General features: G+C 37.6%; 2 protein-coding genes across 3 annotated transcripts in view; one reads left to right on the top strand and one right to left on the bottom strand.

Annotated features, from left to right (window-relative positions):
* The window catches only part of LOC146469644 (ferric reductase 1-like), a 52,573-nt gene that overhangs the window by 2,957 nt on the left and 26,314 nt on the right, over window positions 1-23,302 (top strand). The window contains exons 5-13 of one of the 2 annotated variants that reach the window (XM_085123071.1): window positions 1,074-1,132; window positions 2,026-2,108; window positions 3,169-3,288; window positions 4,770-4,885; window positions 5,186-5,272; window positions 5,858-5,958; window positions 7,099-7,157; window positions 10,365-10,597; window positions 12,258-13,232. In XM_085123071.1, the coding sequence (XP_084979197.1) occupies window positions 1,074-1,132; window positions 2,026-2,108; window positions 3,169-3,288; window positions 4,770-4,885; window positions 5,186-5,272; window positions 5,858-5,958; window positions 7,099-7,157; window positions 10,365-10,597; window positions 12,258-12,353 (954 nt within the window). In that variant the 3' untranslated portion in view covers window positions 12,354-13,232. Of the gene's footprint in view, window positions 1-1,073; window positions 1,133-2,025; window positions 2,109-3,168; window positions 3,289-4,769; window positions 4,886-5,185; window positions 5,273-5,857; window positions 5,959-7,098; window positions 7,158-10,364; window positions 10,598-12,257; window positions 13,233-23,302 lie in introns of those variants that run through there. The other variant, XM_085123072.1, reaches the window with a different exon arrangement.
* Window positions 15,627-23,302, bottom strand: part of LOC146469645 (matrilin-1-like) — an 8,847-nt gene continuing 1,171 nt past the window's right edge. The window contains exons 2-7 of the mRNA XM_085123082.1: window positions 22,285-22,362; window positions 19,746-19,895; window positions 19,418-19,643; window positions 18,372-18,669; window positions 17,151-17,307; window positions 15,627-15,767 (exon numbers count right to left, since the gene is read on the bottom strand). Of these exons, the coding sequence (XP_084979208.1) occupies window positions 15,757-15,767; window positions 17,151-17,307; window positions 18,372-18,669; window positions 19,418-19,643; window positions 19,746-19,895; window positions 22,285-22,362 (920 nt within the window). The 3' untranslated portion in view covers window positions 15,627-15,756. The remainder of the gene's footprint in view (window positions 15,768-17,150; window positions 17,308-18,371; window positions 18,670-19,417; window positions 19,644-19,745; window positions 19,896-22,284; window positions 22,363-23,302) is intronic.

The following is a 23,302-nucleotide window of genomic DNA, read 5'->3' on the forward strand; positions in this document are numbered from 1 at the left end:
GGGTGGTGCCAGTACTTTTACAGGGATGTTTTTGCATGGTTGAAAACTGTGCGGAGAAAGCAGAACTTAGCAAGTGCTCTTGGTGTTTAAAAAGAAAATTGGGGGCAACCGAGCATTTTTCAGAGATAATAAAGCTTCCATTTGATAAAAAAAGCCATACATTGCTTTGTATTTTAGCACTTTTCAGAATTATTGTTTCTTTTATTATCTCTAAAAGATACGTGGTTACTCCCAATTTTCATTTTGGATTCCAATAGCCCTTGCTAGGATCTGCTTTTCCCGCATAGTAATAAACTGAACAGCCATACCTCAGTAGATGTATTTCTAGGCACTGTCCTTAAATAAGATCCTTAAGGACCTTTGAAGATCTCCAGTAGGATCTTTTAGGATCTTCATCCATATCCTCATCTAGATCTTGTAGGATCTTGCAAACATCTTTCAAGTCCCTGCCAAATCCCTGCAAGAGATTGTTTGGGATCTTTGCTGATATATTTTAAGATCCTTGCTGAACTTGAAGGATCTTAACAAGAACTTGAAGGATATTCACAGGGACTTCAAGGTTCTTTGCAGGGACTTCAAGGATCCTTGTTTGGACCTGAAGGATCTTTACAGGGTCCTGCTATCAGTGTCAAATTACCACAGTGGACAATAGGGCTGCAAGTACAACATACATGTAGAGTCTGAATGTGGCTTTATGTCGGCTTTAGATAACTTTTCACAATCTTTTTATCTGTTTACAAGTAAGAGGAAAACTGAAACATCAAAGAGTTTTGGGAACCTAACTAGTTGAAGTTCATTTTGCCTTCTAATGCACAGATTCTTGATGAAACAAATTACAGGGTGTATTGAGTTCACTTGGAGTAAAGTTGGCTTATTAATTAAAATTAATTTTCATTAATGTTGTACTACAAATGTGCATAATTATGATCTACACTGTAAGTGTGCCTGGTGTGTGAGGTAAAACCATGTTTTATATTAATAATTTAAAGACAACCATTTCCATTAACCTACATGTAGTCTATCCCACTCAGTCTCTACCAGTTTTTGTAAGTGTTATTTTTTTTCATTATCAGGAAATAAAAGAGTTGAAATTTGAAGCGATATCTCAAGAAGGTGGTGTCATCAAATGCAGGTACAGTTGATTCTAGATATCTGTTGGTTCAAATGCCTTTTTTTCCTTAGTTTTCTTTCATCTAGTATTTAATTACCTCGTTAATACAGGTATACAGTTACAATTTTTATGACCAGGTTTAAGTTAGCTAGCCTCCCACACAATTGTTTTTAGGGTAGGAGGTAATACGAGTCCCCTAAAAATGACTGCGTGGGAGGCTATAAGTTTTCTGCAGGCTTATAGCTGACAGTTGGTAGTCAAGAGCAGATTCTGCACTAGAATTAAGTTCAAGTTCAAGTTTATTCAAAAATTCAAAAATCTAGCAAAAAAGAGAGACTGGCCCACAGGTAGTCTAGTGAGAGCTAATCTAGGCAGGCCAGACAAAGACAAAGACAGAACAAATAGAATTTAGCGGAGCTAGAGAAATCACAAGTATTACAGAAAAAAAGGGGAAAAATTTGAAAAATTAATGAAAAACAAAAATTAATGTATTAATTAATGCATTTACACCATATTGTAAGGACACAATTTTGTTTCAAGACTGCAAGAGCAATTTTTTCTGAGAACATTCATGGAGAGAAAATCACTCAGAAATAAATTAAATTATGGTTCATCCATCATGTGGTTGTTTCTTCTTCTTTTTTTTTTTGATCCCCATGAATCGCTAAAACCAACAGTGCATGCACGAAATGAGCTACCAGAGTGCAAAAGAGCTATGTCAACTCAAGGTCATAAGTAAATTACCATTGTGTGCTACAGTCAGGAATATTCATCTATTTTTCAAACATAGATCTCATCACTGCTGTCCTAGATTTACATATTAAATTAAATTAAAATGATTGTCTTCTTACATGCAGTGCTCATGAGTCAATGGAAATTTACTGTACGTTGCTGATCCCATCATTTTTCTCTAGGTTTACAAGAGATAAAAAGAGCAGTTTCATGGCAGCTGACCTGACCAAGGATTTGTTTTTAATATTTGCATCAGGGCCTTTAGGTATACAATAATGATATTGAAAGTCAGGATTTGCTAAGTGGTGATATACGGTGAGATGAACTATTCATGATTTTGATCATCATCATCATCATCATCATCATCATCAACATCATCATCATCGTCGTCGTCGTCGTCATCATCATCATCATCATCATCATCAACATCATCATCGCCATCATCATCATCATTGTCGTTTCTCCTGATCTTTCCTTTTTGCACAAGAGATACATGTATAATGCAGCCTTACAAACTACATGTAGGTGTCATTAGCCAGTAAACTAATATTATAATAATTTTTATTATCAATATCCAAACCAGATTTTGAAGGAGTACTGTGACTGTGATTTCAATGCTTTTTGGTCGACACTGCTCAAATATTTGACAAAGAACTTGTTTTGTAACATGAAATTACTCTTACAACACAAGAAAGAAAAGAAAGGTTTTTCTCCTAGAGAGAAGAACAAACTATAATCAGGTTTTTATCGCTTTCTCTAAAATACACAGGAAAAACCTGAAAAAATTGGCCAATTTTTTCAAGTTGCAATCTACTTCCATCCTAGCCATCTGTAGCCAAAAAACATAATTAACAGTAGTTATACTGTGTACCTTTGTACCTTTGCAAGTTGTCTCTAACAGTGGCCATGAGTTGTCATCTTACCTGGAGGGGGACGGAGGAGGGGAGAGGTGGTTCAACAAACCAAAATGCCTGTCTTAATTAATGTGTTTTATTTGGCTTGTTCACAGTTTACTTCAACATGGCAACATGCTCCCACCAATTGCATAGCTCCACAACTCAACATACGTGTACAGCTGTACATGTATAAATACAAACAACCCACAATTGCTTCATTTTCTCTGACGAAGGGCAAACACTTGAAATGTCCGCACTCGAATCTCATTACGATGGTCAATTTACCTTGAGTTATCAACTCCATTGATAAACCAAACATTCGTTTCTTCCCCATCAACGCAGCACCGCAATTTGTTTAGAAACTAGCCCCTTACTTATTACTTCAGCAGTGTTTGCTGATTGAGGTATCATGTTTGCATTTATTTCCAGGGAAAGATAACTCACTCCATGAACACAGCTGGAAGGCTCACTCTATGAGTCCAGTGAATCTGGCTGATATTCAGATCCTCGAGGCTTCAGTCTGGGACCTGCTGGTTATCCAGCTCCACGGTAAGCCAAGCCCTTTAATCCAGCACCTGAACATCAACATGCATAATCTCCCCACTGTTGTCCATGTTTTCCTTGTATTACTAGCTGGGAGAATTTGTTCAAACATCAAACGATTCATCTTTCATGATCATTTCTTTCATCCCCTTGACCATCGTGTTTGATCAAGAAGGAGACTCGACGTTAATCAGTACTAATATTGGGTCTTAAAGCATTAAATCTTGTTTTACTCTGGTGTAAATTAAATAACTATTAACAGCAGATCAAAAACTTCGTGTGAGGTTGCACCCTGTGGCTCTGGATTAAAAAACATTGACATTACATTGTTTTCTAACACTCATGAACGTTTACAGTAATATTCAGTCTTCCGTGCAGTAAGATGGGACATCCGCCATCAGGAATTGTAAAGGAGCCACCCACCCAACCCACGCATGAATCTGACAGACAAATGAAATCAGAAATGGATAATAATAGCCACTACGCCGGAGAGTACATCCCCTACTCTTTTCGAACGACGGCAGGCTCTTTAACGTCCTACAGATTATTTAAATATAATTTAGGAACAAGTGTTGTGAAAAGGGACCTACAGTTTGTCGTCCTTATCCGAGAAGACTAGAAAGTTTAACCGTTTGCAGATGTTATTACAAAGGCAGCACTTTGTCTTCAGTTATTTAAAGATCCTAAGTGTTGGTCCCGACTGGGGTTGAACCCGTGACCTCCCGCACTAACGTAGGGAGGGACCATGGAATTACAGTAAGACGTCCAGGCCTCCTTTGTTTGTTGATTGATTGGTTGATTGATTGATTGACTGATTGATTGATTGATTGATTGATTGATTGATTGATTGATTAATTGATTGATTGATTGATTGATTGATTGGTTGGTTGGTTGGTTGGTTGGTTGGTTGGTTGGTTGGTTGGTTGGTTGGTTGATGGATGATTGGTTGGTTGGTTGATTGATTGTTTGATTGATTGATTGATTGATTGATTGATTGATTGATTGATTGATTGATTGATTGATTGATTGGTTGGTTGGTTGGTTGGTTGGTTGATGGATGATTGGTTGGTTGGTTGATTGATTGATTGATTGATTGATTGATTGATTGATTGATTGATTGATTGATTGATTGATTGATTGATTGATTGATTGAAATGTGTTACAAAGTGCAGGGGTGCTTACCAATTACACAAACCACCCGGATCGAAATTTTCGGCATAAATACGAAATGATTTAGCTTGTCTTAACAGAAGATGGATAACATGCAAAATGTATGAACATCAGCTGTAAATCCCAAAAGGAGTAATAAAAATGCAACACTTTGACCAAAAGCCCATAATTTCAGAAGTACTCCAAATGGAATGATGCGTACCATTTGAGTTTCCAACTGGATTTTCCGGGTTTTCCATGTAAATGGTCAGCACCCCAGGACTCTCTTTTTATTCTGTTGATATTTTACTAACGGACTGAATCTACTTTTTATTTAGCTGTTTTCATGGTGTTTGCATGGGTTGGATTTGCCACCATGGGAATGTTCATTGCACGGTTTATGAGACCAGTTTGGGGTCAAAAGGAATTCTGTGGAAAGAGGATTTGGTTTGTGGTGAGTGGCATAAACTCTCTTCTTTCAACTTCTGAATTTTTAAATAGAGGGAAGACCCTCGCGGTTATCTACGCAACTTAAGCCGTTCAAAAAAACAAACAAACAAACAAAAAACAAAACAAATAAAACAAAAACAGCCTTGAACGGGATTCCAACCCATGACCTCTTCGATGCCGTGCATCTACCAACAGTGAGTGCTCTACCAACTGAACTATCAAGCCAATTGGGAGCTGGTCATATTGTGAGTTCGTATTATACCCATGAAGGATGAATAAACTAATATTTTTGTTTATTTTTCAGGTCCACCAGATCATGATGTTACTCACAGCAACTTTAACTATCGCGGGAGCCATTTTTGCTTTCCTTTATGTTGGACATTGGTCAGAGGTAGAACTTGTAACAATCGTAGTTATAATACAATATGGTACAGTACATATATTTCATTCCATGGTTTTACGTATAATACGCGCAGATATTTTGCGAGTTGCGTAGTAAACAACGAGCAATGAGCAAAAACGTATGTCTGCGGGTGTTATATGTTTATATGTTAAAACATCGAATAAGAGATTTATTATTCCACTACAAAACTATTTCTTTATTTTGGCCTCTGTTTTCTGGTAAGAGTGTTGAAATACACCCGGCATTATCTGTCCATCAGTATATGGCACTTCCGAGTGCCGTAACCAACACAGAAAGCCAGTGAAATGTCTTCGTCCGTATTCGCCCTGTTGTAAACCAGTCAAACCGGGACACTTCGGTGTATTGCGGTCTTATATTTTGCGCGTTCTGTTGACCTTATTTAGTGAAATGACATAAGAGTGGAATAATACAATACAAGACAATACAATGTAATGCAATGCAGTACTGGTCTATTGTGCTGTTTGTTGTGTTAGATCAAGGTGTAGCCACCGTGTAACAAGTTGGATGCCATAAGGTACATGTGGTATGTTTACAGTGTGTTTGCCTCTCTAGGATGCTGGTGCTCATCCATACATTGGTGTATTTGTCATGGTAATAGCTGTTCTACAACCAGCAATAGCATTTTTCAGACCTCCTCTAGATGCAGGAAGAAGGTATTAACTTGCTCACTCTTCAGTGACGTTTCTGCTTTTATGTATATGTGTGTACTTTTGTTGTATGAGTGTGATGAGCTGTTGTGCTGTCAGTGAGATTTTTTGATGAAAAATTTATCATGTACATGTAAGTACAACAGAACGGGAGCCTGAGGGGGTAGAGGGAGGGGGAGATTGGTGAGCGTTAGTTTGCGAGTCCGAGAATTCTTTGACAGATCCTAACGATCAACAATTCAATACAATGAAGGAATAAAGGTTTTGTAGAACATGTTTCTAGTCGACAGTTATACCTGCAGGCTCGAAGGTTTTTCCTAATTGCAGTGTTTTTATTTAGACCAGAGATCACCACAACTCCAGAAGGCACACGTTTTAGTTGTGAATCACCGGCTATAATTCTGCATTGAGTTCAGTGTAACATTATTTTTTACTTCGTGAAAAAAAAAAAATTCGTTTATGCAACGAATAAACGTATTTTAAAGAAACCGACAAAAACTTTAAGTTTACAAAACATGTTTCGACAGAGACTTCTGTCATCTCCAGTTAGTTAATGTATAAAGTGTTGTAAACTTAAAGGTTTTGTTGTTTTCTTTAAAATTTTGACTTGCCTACTACTATCAAGACCTTTGGAAACATTGTATTTACAGTAAAATTAAGAATTCTCAGTGGTCCTAATCTATTATTTGCCCAAAATGTTAAAATAGCAACTCGTGAATTCTCCCACTTAACTCCTTGCATCATCTTCTGACGGATATTATAAAAAAAGACTCCACCTGCTTCCAACTTTATTGAAATCCGTGCTAACATTCATTCAAACTCCTGGGCCCAGTTAGTCAAAGCCTGATTAAACTAATCCTGGTTTAAAGTGAACTTTGATTGTAGTTAAATGCCTTATCAATAAAGATTCTTAAAAAAAGATTTTTTTGTTCCTCAGTTTTGACTTAGCGTTGTCTCTACCATTAGCTTAACATTAATGCTCGTTATTACCAAAAGAGCAAACCTGGATTTTGACAGCGCGCCTACCACTAGTCAATTATCTGGATCAGCCAATTTACATAATAATAACTTACTAGAGTTAGTCTCTTTAATGGTGTATCGGTAAGTAAGACGGGTTGTAATCTGTGCCGTGTTTTGTTTTTTTAGACGGCGGCTTTTCAACTGGGCTCATCGAGGCGTTGGTTTGGTGGTGTTGGCTTTAGCAGGTGTGTGCAGTATCAGTTTAAAGACCGACCGGTTAAGGCTGATTTAAATCAGTGTACCGATTAATCAGGCCGATTTGGCTCCATTTGACAAACAAAATGGGTGAGCGGACACGAATCAGCCCAATTGTAAAAATCTGTGGTATTGCTACTGATCAGGGCCGGGTTTACGGCGAATCATAGTTAATTAAAGGCAATGGTTATGAAACCTGACAAACTCCTTTGTTATATGTTTTTGTTTGGCTTTTTGACCTTGACCCTGCACAAACAACAATAGAATTTGGAATATGTTGGAGCAACTGACCAATCGAAACGTTTTTGTTAAGATATTCAATCCTTTGCACAATCCTTTGCACAATCCTTTGTTTTAGCGTTCACACCACAGTTGACAACTGCGGCGTGGACGTTAAAACAAAGGATTGTGCAGGGTCGCGGCCCTTCCAACATAAATTACAGCACCATTGTTTTCATGGCAAGGTTTCCTAACCAGTCCCTCAATTAACTATGGGCTAATCTACGATGAAAAGTTAATCGAGGTTTTCATTTCGCTCGTTAAAAATGGTTTTAGAGGCTAATTTCAAGCTCAAGGTAAAGAAAACTCTAAGTAAAAACTGAGGGCCAAAAATCTTTTGGAAGAATCATCATTGATCAGTAATTAAACTCGAACCAAAGATCACGTTAATCCAGGATTAGCTTAATCGGGCTTTGAGCAACTGGGCCCAGGCCGTTTTTTTCGCCACGCCTTAGATCAGCAGAGAAAGAAACCAGCGGACAAATTGTAACGCGTAAATCGGGCCATGCTATAGACGAATCTTTGCTGACGTCTTTGTTTACATTTTTCTTCATTAGCATACGACTCAACTCATAGAAGCCGTCGCCGTATATATGAACTAAATGCAAAAGTTGAAAGAGCTGATTAAGTTGAGCAATTTGTGCAAGTTTCAGCTCTTTGCAAGCGATGTTGAAGGAAATATCAGCCATCAAAAACTGCGAAATTCCTGGGTGGCTAAAAAGTTAATGAGCCATACATTCTCTGTAAAATGTCAAGCTTTTAGAAGAGAATTTCTCCAAAACCATGCGATGTATTGGGCTCAAATTTTCAGAGAAAACTGAAACTTTTATGATCTTTGAATATTCAGAGTTTTTATTTTATTAGCGTCATCAGATATTGATATGCATAAGTTAATGGCGCAGAAAGTGTAAACAAGGATTCGCCTATTGAAACTAACAATGGAGTCGCGATAAATGGAATGTTTGAATGCTTGGTTTTATCAACAGAGTTGGTAAAGTAATAAGGCGACCGTAAAGAGATGACGTTTCGAGCGCTAGCCCTTCGTTAGAGCGAACGGCTAACGCTTGAAACTAATTGCCCTTGCGATTAGGGCGAACGCTTGAAACGTCAACACTCGAATCTCTTTTTGGTGGTCAAATTACCTTACCAACTCTGTTGATAAAACAAACATTCGTTTCTACTCCCCACCGACGCACAACCAGTGGTTCTTTAGAAACTAACCCCTCATAAAGGTGTCTGAGGTCAAACGTAAAATATAAGGGGTTTTAGTTTCAGAGCTCAAAAATGAGAGGTGTTTTGTAAGTGTATGAGCTTAATAAATCATTTTTTGACGACTAACTGATAGAGTTTGAACTAAGTCTTTTATGAAAGTAAAGTATGTGGAGACTGGTAGCCGCTTTTTTTTTTTTTTTTTTTCAGTTTAAATGTGTGACATCCGCAAAACCAATTCGCCTAATGGTTTTAGAAGCGTTTTTAGTATATTGTAAAATGAGTGTTTTACTGAAAAATACACCACTCTTAAAATTCATGCCAAACCACATCCGGGACCCGAGTGGCGTGTTTTTCCATATTCTCACTAGCAAGTGCATTGATGACGTCATTTCCCGCCTTTTCTTGGTTGCTTGTACAAACAGTCGGAGAAAAATGGCGTTCGATATATTTGTCCATATGACAAAAAGAAAATTACACGTTGGCTTGAAGATATGAATTTTATTTTCTCGTGTTAAAAACAATATTATAACATAGCGCGCGTGCATCCTAATCTAATTCCTATTGGCGTCATCATTGTACATTTCTCAGCATACGCATGGCCGTGCGTCCATCCGATGACATGTGCAAGTCGGATGGGGGAAGCATGCACGCGCTATGTTATAAAAAACTTTTTACAGGCAGACAACTCCATTAAAAATGTATATTTATAAGAGCTTTTCGAAGTTTAATGAAACATTAAGATTAAACCGATATGAGAAACCACTTTCGCCTTTCTTTTTGTACAGAGAATTTTGTAATTTATCAGGAACAAAACTTTTGTTCCTGGTGTTATAAAAGAATTGGTTCATGCTTTTAGCTGTGCGTATATCGAGTTATGGATGCACTTGGGAAGTTTGGAGAGCACGCAAGAAGCTAGAGTTGCTCTCGGCTATGCCTCGGGCAACTCTTACGCTTCTCTTGTGCTCTTCAAACTTCCCGCGTACATCCATAACTCGATATACGCACGCTATGCATGAACCAATTCTTAACTTCACTCACTCGCTGCGCTCGTTTGTAAAATATTGTTTTTACCACTCGAAAATAAAATTAATATTCTCGCGCCGCCGTGTAATATCCCCTATTTAGTTAACTCACAGACTTATATAAAACTTATCAGCTTTACACTGCAAGCAGTCTCTTTCCTCTCCTATTTTTTGTAGCGCGGGATGGATCTAGCGAGGAAACGCGAAAGTGGAGGGAAAGAAGAAGAAGAAAGTACTTTTTCCTCCCTCCCTCCCATCCCTTCTCGTTCACCTTTCTAATTTACATAATTTTACCCTCACTTTGCGCGCGTTATCTGAGGGGAAAGTACGACTGTTCGCTGTCTATATCAGGTTTGAGCTTTCAAAGTGAAAACGTTATCTTTAACACACTTTTCCACTTTTCTAATTTCCTTGTTTGTTTGTTTGTCTTTTACGCTTAACGGCGTTTACCTTTTGTAAACTTTCCCTTCTTAAACTTTGTAACCCGGTCCCTGGCATACTGTTTTATTCTCAATCTGTAATTTTTTCTTATTTTCGTCTTCATTTGTAAACACATTGTAATTCGTTTTTTTATGCGCATATTGTGTGAATTTAAATAAACATAAACATTAACTCATAAGGCACCATCTCTTGGTAACTTATCCTTACTGATGCACTTACTCTTTAATCTTCTCCGTTCTGCAGTGATAAATATTTTCCTGGGTTGTATACTGCCAGCATTTCACCTTGAGGATTCAGGTGTCTATGTTATGATAGTCTATCTGCTGGGAATTGCCGCAGTGGTGTTTTTTGAACTTTACTTGGCTTGTGGCACAGCATCGGACGGTGATAATTACCGAGTGCTTTCCAGACCTGACGATGATGAGGTGGAAGTCGCTACAGTTCCCGCCAGACAAGCATTTGATGACATTCGAAAGGTAAGACTTTTTGGACGGTTTTCATACAATGTATCTTTATGGAAAGGGAACTTGTGGAATCATTGGCAGTTATCGGCGAGATGAGGCACCTCTGCCAATTACCAATGCAGATGTAGAATTGTTCCTTTGAAAAGAAATCTATCTACATTGATATGGCCAAGCCCAGCCCAAGCGGTGTTTAAGGCGGTCGCAAGTTTGAAAAATGGCAACTGGCGTACATAGTCGTTCGCTGAATAGCCTACGAGCAAGCTCTTTATTACGTCAGCCTCGAAAGGACTAGCGCGAGCGACGAGCGAAGCAAGCCGTGAGAGGATTGGGGCGGGGGCGGCCTCTCGCTGTTTGCTTTGCTCGCCGCTCGCGACTCAAATACATGTCTCGCGTGAGACCCCAATTGGAGAGCTTGCTTGCAGGCTATTCGCTGAGTGGCTAACGAACCTGCAGGTGGATGGGAAAAAACAACCAATTAAATAGACAAAACGCAGCCTGTGCGCGATTTCCAAAGAGCTTGACCAAATTGCACACAAGCTATTATACGTTGTTCTGTTTATAAAACTCACAGAAGATCAGGTGGCAATTTGTATTTAGTTAAGTGTTAGTTGTCTTTTTTCGCCTTTTACCTTCTGCATGGTGTACGTAGCCCTCTTCCTACGCCCCGTTCGGATATCTTATCTTATCTTATCTTATCTTATCTTATCTTATCTTATCTTATCTTATCTTATCTTATCTTATCTTATCTTATCTTATCTTATCTTATCTTATCTTATCTTATCTTATCTTATCTTATCTTATCTTATCTTATCTTATCTTATCTTATCTTATCTTATCTTATCTTATCTTATCTTATCTTATCTTATCTTATCTTATCTTATCCCTTATCTTCACTTCCCTTCGCTTCCATTCCCAGCCCAGCCCTGAGCCAGCCCAAGTCAGCCCATCTGTTGCAGGGTAATAGTTCTACTTTAAGTCCTGGTTGCAATTTTACATCATTGCATTGCCGCTTTGAACTTTTAACTGCGCTTGTTAAGATCCTTTTCGCTACTCGCAATATATAGCGTAGCTTAGCGAATCAGACTACAGACTTACGTATATTTATACTTACGTGGAATAGACCCCTAAGTTTCAACATGTTGGCCACTCACTAGGGACGTTAAGCAATAAGGACGGCGAATTCACCCAAAAAATGAAAGTACATGTTGTAACTTGGGGTAATTCCAACCCATTTCATTTGCGCAATGCGGCCGACCTATCCAGGAACTGATTTCGTAGGAGGTAGGGGGGAGGGAGGGGGGGGGGGGGGGCTTTCAAGTTCAGAAAGAGAAAGGAAAATCTATCCTCGTGCGTTTACGTTCTCCATAAAACCTTGAGTTTGGTCATATTTCACGTTGTTGTTTTGCAGAGGACTACAAAGAATGTACCAAAGTGTAATACTATATTAAACGCACGTACAGGACCAATGTTTTGCTAACTAAAACTATTGTTTTCTGACGTTCTTGCTGGAGTTGTCGTCTTTGTCGTCGCTGCTTAAGGTCACCTATTGATATGAAAGCTCCCTAAGGCACATGTAGGTTCTAGGCCTACTAAGGTCAGTGTGTGCGGGACACTAACTTTTGGTGTTGGAAACCTTATATTTGAAAATCTTTTTGTTTTCACTTTTTTTCAGAAATTGAGGTTACACAATATAATGTTTGGAATGCTCACTCTGGTGGTCAGCGTTGTATGTTTGGCGATGTTGGTACTGCTTACTGCCCATGAATAGGCTGACGATGACAGTGACTAACGGTTAATTCGCCCATGGCTGAATTTCGCCCATAAAAGTTGCCCACATTTACAAGCTCGTCTTCCTCAAGAAAGAGCCGTTTCCTTTTTGAAAAAGTGAAATTATCGATGCTTGCAAGAGGTTATAGGGACTGAAATAGTTTTTTTTGTTTCGTACATGTAGGTTATAGCTTAAAGCATTTGTTAATTGACGAGAACAGAGCGTATCTACCAGGCAGTATCCAGGGTTTCTTCCATTAACCCTACTTAGTATACAGCAAACTGGTAAATACTGGTAAATGCCTAAACTGCATGATTATCTTCGTTCGCACGTTTTTTGACCTAATTTGTTTAAAAAAAAAATGAGCGACTTAAAGGGGAAGTATCACAAAATTTGATGTCATTTGAAAACCCAAAAATGTCTGTCTGACAACAGAAACAAAAAATGATTGTCTAGTTTTGTTATAAATTATCACCCCAGTGCAATAAAACAGTCGATTAGTGCCTCTGACCAGAGACAGAGTAGTTCGGTATACATTGAAACTTGAAAAATGCTAGACTGATGTTTTTCAAGTTCTCGCATTTTTGTTTTTGAAATGCGCTAGAGCAGAGTACGAGCTGTTCCTTTCAAGAATTTAGTTGATTTCTCTCCTCTCGTTGTTCTAGAATTATTTTGTAGTAAAGTGAAGGTCTTATTTCACCATTTTTAACAAAAGAGGTCAAAAACCCCATGATACTTCCCCTTTAAGCATCCGTATCCACTTGTTTGTAGATATTAAAAATAAAAAAAACAACAGTTATTCGCCTCAGGAACAGTGGATGGCGGAAGATGTTTAGCTCTTGGCTTGGTGAATTAATATCCCGGCACCTCCACTTTTTTTTTTTAAAAAAACAACAATTATCCTGCGAAATCGCTCGGAATATCGCGTGGATATTCCGCAAGATTGATTGGGATAATTGTTTTATTATTCAACACATTGATAACAAAGCCCAGTTTAATTTCAGAAAAGTTGGAGATGTTCTTCCGATGTCGTTACGTGTTTAAAGCGCTCTGCCATTTTTCTCCCCGTCACGCGAAATTACGTATATCGTAGGTTATCTCGTTTGCCGACGACGAATATTGAGTGCACCATGACCATATTTAGGCATTGTTACAATGTGTTGAATAATAATTGCTAAATATTTAGGGATACGGACAAGCGTAGCCATTCGTTCGTAAATGAATAAAATTCTTAAGTTGTAAGAAGTCGGTTTTTAGAACAAATTTAACTGGCTACCCGCCCGGGACTTTGTCAGTTAGCTAAACTGTGTAGCCGCCGGTTGTCAGTGGTAACGAGAGTCAAACACCCGTCTTTACTACCATCCCACAGGACCATTTGAGGAAAACAAAATAAACTACGTCGTACGAAAAAAAAAAATGCCTCAAGACCTTATAAAAACCAAAATATAGAACAATAGCAATACAAAGAATGCTTAAATCTCTTGACAGAATTTTATTCCGAAACTTAATCAAATTGTGTCAGTAATTGTCGTAGAAAAGACGCATGTTGTTTGCCAATCTTTTACCCTCTTGGCTTGATTGACAGCTGAACATGTGAATGGCCAGGCTAGGTCTCTGTTATACCGGGCGTTGCTGTTTAATGCGTGATAAGGCCAATCGAAGATACTATTAGTGACAACTGAAAACTTCGGTAGCCACATGCAAGTAGTGTAGCTATTGTAAGTATTGTAAGTAGAGTAGGTACTGTAAGTATGTGTAATTGTTTATACTGCAAGTATTTAGTAAGCGTGAGTTGTAGGTATTGGAAGTACTGTAATTATCGTAAATAGTGTAAGAAGTGTTTTGTATTTTAAATATTATATTGTGTCACGCAAAAGAAATAAGAACTATTAAAAAAAAAAATAATAATTATTCAAAGCAAAAGTTCACCAAATGTTCCCTAATTTCGTTGGTTTCGCTTCATTGATTATTAATGCCTTGAGAATTCCATTGCCAACTGTCTATTTATTATTTATGTATGGGGTTACCATTTATAAGTTTTTATATATAAAGGGGATTCTGTTGATCTGATTGGTCGAGGATTGCGTTGTATCCTGCTATAATCACCTCGCGCGAGGTGATTGTAGCGGGAGCAATAGAGAGCACTAATTTTCTAAATGGCCCCTTAGCGATTAGTTGATGTTTCTAAGGAAGAAGTAAATAAGATGTAAGAAAATGCAATTCCGAAAGGCACTAAAGATGTAGCTAAGTCCGGGGTGACAATTTTCGAAGGCAAGATATGAAAATTTTGCTAATTGTAATAAAAAAATAAAAATAAAAAACTCGTAAATTGCAGTGGAAAAGTTGTGGATGTCGATGGCTTAAAATGAAAACAAAAAATTAAGTTAAATTCTCGGAGATTTTCAAAATCGACATTTTTCCAACGGTTCTTGTTCTTCTCTGACAATCACCCGAGTAATTATATTAAGACAATTATTCGCCGTAAGCGGCACCAAACCTCGTGCCTTTTTGAAAAATTTATCTGGGACCTTTTTAGTTTGGTTGGTTCTTGTTTGCTGAATTTGATGCTATCATGGCAATTTTTCAGGTAGTTTTTGTTTTTTGTGAAAGGATAATTCTCCAGTTTTTTATTTAATCAGTAATTTCTTTAGTGTTTTTTCTTTTGATTTGGACTACTTTGGCCAATTTTGGCGGATTTCCGAAAATGTGCAGTGGTACATCCAAATGGTGCAAGGAATTCAGTTTTTTACGATGAAGGTAGTGTGTGTATTTTCACCATTTGTTGCTTGTACAATTTGGAGTTTTCGTAACTTGATATGGGCAGGAGAATTACTACTGTCTCTCCCCGCCCCATTTCGTAATAACAAATAACCAAATTTCCTCTGTGAATTTCCGTTCAAACGATCGCCTCGAACATTAACAAAAATACCTTTGGAATTTTGTCCGGCGTGTGTACTCTGATAGCGCACAAACGACGTCAAAAGATGGTAAGAACATCAGCCACAATCCTCGCTTCCGGCTGGTAGCGTATTTCGTTGTTCTTTCTCCATTTTGATTTTGTCTGTGAGTAATTAGACCCAAATGGAATCAATTTATTTTTATAAAGGATATTTGGAAACGTCGGGAGACGGAAGAAGGAAGAGAGTTTTGTTGGTCGTAGCTGGGGGGCGGAATGAAAAAAAATAATAATAATAAAATAAAAATAAAAAAGCCTTGAAACCACCAAGTTAAAAAGGGCAATAGTTTAGCCAGAATTAGCACAACGGTAACCAATTGTCATCTCTGATCTCTTGCTTTAATTGTTATTCACTGAAGCACATATTTGTTGACGTTCTCCTACAAACACTACTGTCATTTGTTTATCTTGAGATCCTTTGTTTGTGATTTTACTTGGTGCAGTTCCTTAGAATCTGTCTATAAGATAACAAAAACAATCACAAATCCGTGTTAAATTTTATCTTTAACACACATATGTATTTTAGAGTGCAAACAGCTTTAGAGAGAGTATACCCTAAATGTGACCGAGAGCGGGAGGGAAGGGTCTCCACGTGCGGACTTAACAACGTACGTAACATTTTTAATGTTTTAGCTGGTGCCACCAAACCCGATGGCGCTTTCAGGAGTTGAGGTAGAAACAATTTGATGCCATGAAAGCTATTAAAGAAACTGGAATACTGGAGTACAATTCACTTTCCTACTTTAATTATTCATCCCCCTAGAGTGGTTTGATGTTCTTCTATAGTTATTAATAATTTTTTTGTCAGTTTTGGTTCTCTTGTAGTGGCTTACTGGAGGGAATTCAGAAATCATAGATGGCCACAGTTTGAAGATTATGAAGTAACTCCTACGTCATATGCGATCATCACGTACCCTCGGGGACCTCAAGGGAAACATCTCCGAACGTACTATCGACTTTCTAAGTTTAATTGTTATAGCTTTTCGTATTCTCAAAGTTTTGGAGGGGTCGCAATCCGCTTCCCTATGGCCACTCTTCGGTAATCTTTCAGAAAAAACATTTAACTTTATTCCGAAAACAACCAACAAACAGAAAGATACACACAGAAACAAAAACTCTTTCACTAAATGGGCTGCGTACACGAAAGTATCCTGTAAGTAATTTATTTCGTCGCCGTATGGATTTCTCCTCCTCCTCCGCTATCTCACTTAATAATTCGCGACGATTGAAGTTATGGCGTTATATAGGGCGACTAAAATATGGAATATGTATCCTTTGAGGATATTGTAAATATCTGGATTTCCTCAAAACTCAAGAAAGAGACAAACATTGACGAGGAGTTGGTTCAAAGATATAGATTAAAACTAAAATGAATTAACGGTGTAAAGAAAGATTAGAAAACCAATTTTGTTCATTAACAACAGGAATATTCCAATTTGTGTAAAACAAAATGTCAAATTTCTACAGCCATTGTTGATTAAATAAACGCATGGAAAATTTTCGAGCATTGCTGGCAATTGGTCAAAGATTAAAAAGCAACAAGCTATATGTCCACTTTGGCAGAATAAGCCACCCACCCAGTGTAGACAGAATGGAGTGCGCGAAAGTCAAACAACATAACTTCTTATGAATCATTAAACACCGACACATTGATTTCGTCCTCTGTGACGTTCATGGTTTGGTAGCATAGTTGGTATTATAACAGCAGTAACGATTTGGTATGAGCATCTCATGTAACCTGGGTGAAAAGCTTTTATCCGCGTTTTATTTTGATGAGGAACTTAAAAGACAATTCAAGTAAGTATTTTACTATTTGGAGACTAGTTTATCAGTGGACTTACCTGGGCAAATGGCTTTTTTGATCTCATCAATTTTATTTTTTAGCTGTGAGAAATTATTGACATGAAAAACAGGATTGCCGGGACCTGCAATTCGCTGAAGAGTTTGACTGTTGATGGCACTGCCAACCCCAACAGCTATGACCAGGACATTTTTGGCCTATAAAACGTAGTGGTTAAATAAGTTACTAAAACATATATACTACTTATTAAATTTTAAATATTTAGGCGGCTTACCAAGAGTCTATTTTGTTTTTAAGGCAATCCGTTCTACAAAAGAAGATGAACTACCGCTCATGGTAGTTTTCCTGTTCTTAAAGTTTTAGGGTTGACGCTAGGGTTGGAATTACACTACTTTGTTTTTCGATTAAAGCAGCATTTTTTTTTCTTCCTTTCTTACGTACTCTCCGCTATTCTTATATATAGCATGGGAAGAGCAGACACCGTTAAAACAAGAACAACATTAATAACAACAAAAACATAAAAACTCTGTACCCTTGCGAACTATCAAATGGTCTTTGGAAAATTTGCGAGTACGTGATTAGGGTACCGGGTACTTTTTTTTTTAATCTTAGCAAGCTGTTCTCTAGCTGTTGTTGGACTGACCGAATCTTTATTATTTGTTAAAGTTAACTCCCCTAGTTTATACGTCGCGGTACAGTCGAATTTAATTTAAGGCCCCACAAGCGATTAAATTCGACGATAGCGCGCGGTCTAAAATGGATTAAATTTGTCTGGTAAATTAAATTTGTCCTGACGGATAAAATATCAAATTAAACATCGCACTAGCGTCGCGTCGAATGAAATGCATAAATTTTTCAATGTGCATGTTTCAAACTATTTTGGCGAGACCAGAGACACTGCATTTGTGAAAAGAATCAAATTCGACCGTATTGATTTCGAGGCATAAAACTACGACACGATAGTCGACGGAACGACGAATTTAATGGAATTGAATTCGACTGTAAGGCGACGTATAAACTAGGCCTAACAGACCAAGCACATAGTAAATGTACTCTGACTTTTCCAACAGAACTCGTCAAACTGGGATATGCTAATCACTATTTTAACATTAGTTTATCCCGTACAAACCTCAAGATCACCAAAATAATTGAGCAAAGTTACCGGATAATGGCAGCATAAAGGGCAGTTCAGTAAAATTTTGGGATATTGAAGAAAACGAGCTTCCCTCGAAACTATTACACAAATATAAAAGTGTTTCACCTTAAAATCCTTGGTTAGTTGTCCTATAATGTTGTCGAATTTGTTCATGGGATTAGGTTTGCCATCTGTGAGCACGACCATAACATTGGGTTTGTCTGACCTGTCTCCGCCAGCTACAGTGAACAGCTCATCCCTCGCCTTTTTAAGTGCCTCATCAGTACGAGTAAGTCCCGGTTGCGGATCTGGGGTAAATCCGCGGTCACCACGTTTTACTGGTTCGCTGGATATCTTCGTTTTAAGGGCATCCTTGTTGTAGTACTGTGAGTCGGCGAATTTGAACACTACCTTTACGTCAGTTCTAGATAGAGACAAAGATTTGCAAAAAAAAAAAAAAAAATCTACATCACAGTCTCAAACAGCATCGTCATGATCATGAACGTGAAAATATGATTTTCTTTAATTATATGACCAAGAGCTGCAAAACTGCGCGTTTTTCTGAAGTTTGTCTAGAAACAATTTGGTATGATATCTGAATGGGCGAACGTTCCGGTTGAATCTGACAAGTATATTTTCCTTAGAAATTAACGACTCTTATAACATTTCATTATTTCTTCGTTACATTTTGCTCACTTTTGGCCACTTTTTCAACTTCTGAAGTGTTAGCAAAATTCAGAAATTCACGTTGGTTTATCCCTGACGGCCGCCACTGATGATGATGCAATGACGGCTCAGTATGTGAAGTGGATATTGAATCGCTATTTTCAAAGGTCGTCCATCTTAGATCTGCGATCGATATCTTGGATTTCTGAGTTGTGTCCAAGACTACAAAAAGCCATAAAAATATGACCAAAAATTATTTAAAGTCAGTAGAAAAATTCCACAATGGCATAAACATGTGAAAAAGTTAACAATTGGCTGATAACAAAGAGGTAATACCTGCCTGATGATATCAAAATAACTAAAGGTTAACGTCCTAAACCAGTCTGTTTCGAGGTATACTTCTGAAAAAGTCAGAAAAAACTATAAACGTTCAAGACAGCCAAACTATGTTAAAACATTTTTAAATAAGTGAGAAACGAAGTACATGGAATTCAAGCAGTATTCACCTGAACGTAATAAGTCCAAAGTGATCCCCATCGTTTCCAGGGTCGAATTCTTCAACCAGTTGTTTTACGAAGTCTCGAGCTTTCTCTTTGTCCCACCATGCAACGCTCCTTGATTTGTCCAAAAGAATTGCGATGTCAAGTCCTGCCGTACAGGGGGTGCTGTAGGAGAGGCAACTTGGTTTATTTCTTTTCCTTGCGATTGTCACAGTTTTATGGTCCCGACTTTCTTATTTGCCATGGTTAAGTAACAAGAGAAAGCACGTTTCCTACTACTAACGTTAGCATTTAGTCTTTAGTTTTAAGTAACAACAGCCATTTAGTAACTTACGACAGGCCTGTTCGTTGCACTTCACTTTTGCAGTGCAGGTTCTCGTAACATCCTTTGTGCCTCCTCCACACGTCACAGTGCACTCAGAAACTGGCTGCCATTTCGTACAAGTCTCACTAGCCTGGATGATGTCAATGGACCCGTCAATTCCTAGTAGTAGAGGACGTACGTTTTCCTTAAACACACTGATATATCCGTTTATTGTACACTCTGTTTTTTTTTTTCATAAGAACCTTTTTTATAAGAACGTCGAGGCTGAGATTAACTAAAATTTTATGAACGTATTAAGAACATTCCTCACGCTGAGAGTCGATTAAGAACGTTTTCATTTTGCTAATCTGTATATAAAATCAAGGTAACAAATATAAATTAATCAAATACTTAACGAAAGCTTTGCTGCATGTACTGCATGTGAACTTTTTTTTTGCGCTTTTGCCACAAAATCTGGTAAATTTATGTCTCGTTGCGAACCTCTACGTTCAATGCTTTTTCTAAAGCCAAATTTAGCTAGTGTTGGTTGGCATCAGAGCAAGCAAGTCGCGCAAGTACAGCGAGCAACATGATACCATATCTCAGCAGGGAATGCACCTGAAATACAATCATGTAGTGTATACCATGTAATTTAAGAACATCTTAAGAACGTTCAGCCTCAGCTCTAAAATTAGACGTTCTTGTAAAAAAAACCAGAGTGTATAAGATTTTAAGTCTTAAAGTTTTAAGTTTTAAGATGCTATTTCGTCCACGTCTCACTAGACGGAATGATGTCAATAGACTCGTCTATTCCTAATAGTAGACGCCTTATTTCTTTTAAACACACTGACATATCTGCCTTTTAATATAAGGTGTCAAGTTTTAAGGAGGGTGCCTACTAATAAAGAAGTATTTTTTGCGTGTTTTATGACTATGCGCTTCCAGTCGAACAATCAAGAAAGCGGCGCGAACGGTTCAATAGTTTCCAGTACTGATTGGCTAGCTATACGTTTTTTTTTTCTTTTAGATTGGCTAAGAACAGCGGGATAAAATATATTTTAGCCCACTAAATTTCTCATTTTAGCCCTCAAAATACACCGCAATGCTCAACGAAATTATTATTATATACTTTAGAAGAAGGTTTTAACATTTACTTCTGTAGTGATTATCGTTACATATGATCCTAAATTGGATGATTTGAGCTGTACATTTCTTTTATTCCTTTTATTATGCCATACAAGGTTCTTATTCTTCCGTCCTCAAACTCATTAGTAATTCACGAAGGAAAAAAAACTATTGACGGTTTTCGAAGCTGAATCGAGCAATCCAAAGATTGGTCCATCCAAGTTCCTACTCGGCTACATCTGTTTATTTTTCATTTTATTTTTTAATTCAAATTTCCGTGTTTGGAGAGTGGAGGAACATTTTAGATCTAACTTGCGTTTGTTATATTTGATATTATTAAGGGGTGGCATTTGAAATAAATGCCAATAAGAGAGATGCTTTTGTTATACTGTTTGTGGCTTTTCTAATTTTTAATTTATTGTGCGACTCGTTAAAACGACTGCGCATACTAAGGGAAGCTTTCTTGAAAGCAACTTTACAGCAGTTCGCTGACTGGTTAACAACTATTCACCGAAGAAGAGGTGTCAACTGGCAACAGACACTAAGGTGAATAGTTGTTTTAGTTTAAACTAAAACGGCGAGATCATAAAGCAAGAAAAGGACGATTTTTAACTCATTTATTTCTGTCAAAGATTACAATTTTCTCGTGCAAATAACCGAAAAAGGAGCAGCTCAAAAATAACACATGATACTATAGGAACAAGGAATTTACAACGTGTTCCGTGTCTTCGTGGAAAAGTACAAGTCAAGCGAAAGAAAACGTTTTTTGTTTTTGTTGTGTGGTTATATCTTAGGGATTTATTGGTGCTGTTAAAATAGAGGAATCAAGCAATGGAAAATGGTTTGAAAACAGAGAAAGTATTAAGCGATGATCTTACTTTTTGTTGTAAAAACTTCCGTCACGTTTTCTTACCGACAAATAAAACTTTTGAAGACATTTGTTTAGCTGTTGGGGAGTTGTAAATTCTTCCTCTGTTTGAAAGCATTCTGTATTTTCCAGTTTACAAACAGAAACTTTTTCACCTGTTACATCGATAAATTCGGGGTTAACAAAAGTAAAGCTTTACCTGCAGAAACTCTCAAACCGTATTTCGTCGCGTTCTTCATGTTAGCGGAAATAGCATCTTCGTTTGTTTGAAAAATTTGTTCGATTGTTACGGTGGCTACCAGGTAAACCATTTTCTCGTAATTTAGGCGAGCTTCGCGAGTTGCTTGGACGTAAATAGCACTTGCTATCCGGTGTTTTAGCAGCCAATCAGAGCGCCCCAACAACACTATCCACTGTTTGAGTATACACTAATTGCCCCGATTAACAATCTAAATCATTAGGACAATGTCTCTTGTTACCCGGCCTTTCATAAAATAGCATAATATTACTTTATTTTGTAATAATAAAACTCTAAACGTTTGACAGGAAAAAGATTCCTTGATAAGTTTTACTTACCTGACAGGCTCAGAGTGACTACAGTCAAAACCCACAGAAAGGTCATTGTAGAGAACAGTATAATACTAAATCCCAACTCTGCAAAAAAAAAAAAAAAAAAAAAAAATGGACAAATTTAAAAATAAGTTAAAAATTTTCGTGATAGAGACAAAATTTTAAGACCAGCGCGAGTTTCAAAGGCGTCTCCTCATATATTTGAGGTATTTGCTATGGACCTAGTCGTGAATACGGTTGGTGCCCCGCAGCAAAGGACCGCACATGTATTAAAGCTTTCTTCATTGGTAGTTTGAATTAAATTCTGTCATAACTGACAAAATGCCACCCCAGCTGAATTTAAATCCTTGTACCAATACCGTACAAATCAAGTAATCTCAGTTGAAAATGATGGCAATCGCGTTTGCATTGTCTGTGTTATAAATTTCTAAGTGATCGTTTAAAAAACACTGTTCAAAATAACTGACAAATTCAAAAAAGATCAAGCGAAATACAAAAACTTTCCTTAAAATAACATTTTAAATTATAATACCCTTTTCAAAAACAGAATACCCAAACGAAGAAATCCTCAAACTAAGCTCGCCTAATTCTTTTTTGATTTATTTAGCTCTGTCCAATATGGACAGGGATACCGCAACAGCTAAGGCCAATTACTGCGGACCCGGGATATACGGAATATACGCACAAAGACCAGACCACAACACCGGGAACTACGTCCCCTACTCTTTGCGAACAGTGAGTGGGTTCTTTAACGTCCCACAGAAATATTGATGGCGTAAAAATCAAACATGCAGATAAATCGAGTGCGTAACAGGTATCTCTAGTAGCCGAAAGACGTTCGGGAAGTATTCCACTTTCATAGCAAATTAAAAGAAACGGTGTGTGAAGGCAGCCCTACGTAGAAAAATAAAGAGCGCTCAAAGATTTATGTCTACGCAAAATCTACAGATACTGTTTATGGAAAATTAAAAGGCAATTTCTCGGTTTGTTTGCAAGCTAAATTCCTTCACTGTATGTAAAAAGA

This window comes from Pavona decussata, unplaced genomic scaffold (genome assembly GCF_977016875.1).
Source record: "Pavona decussata unplaced genomic scaffold, jaPavDecu1.1 SCAFFOLD_121, whole genome shotgun sequence".
NCBI lineage: Eukaryota > Metazoa > Cnidaria > Anthozoa > Scleractinia > Agariciidae > Pavona > Pavona decussata.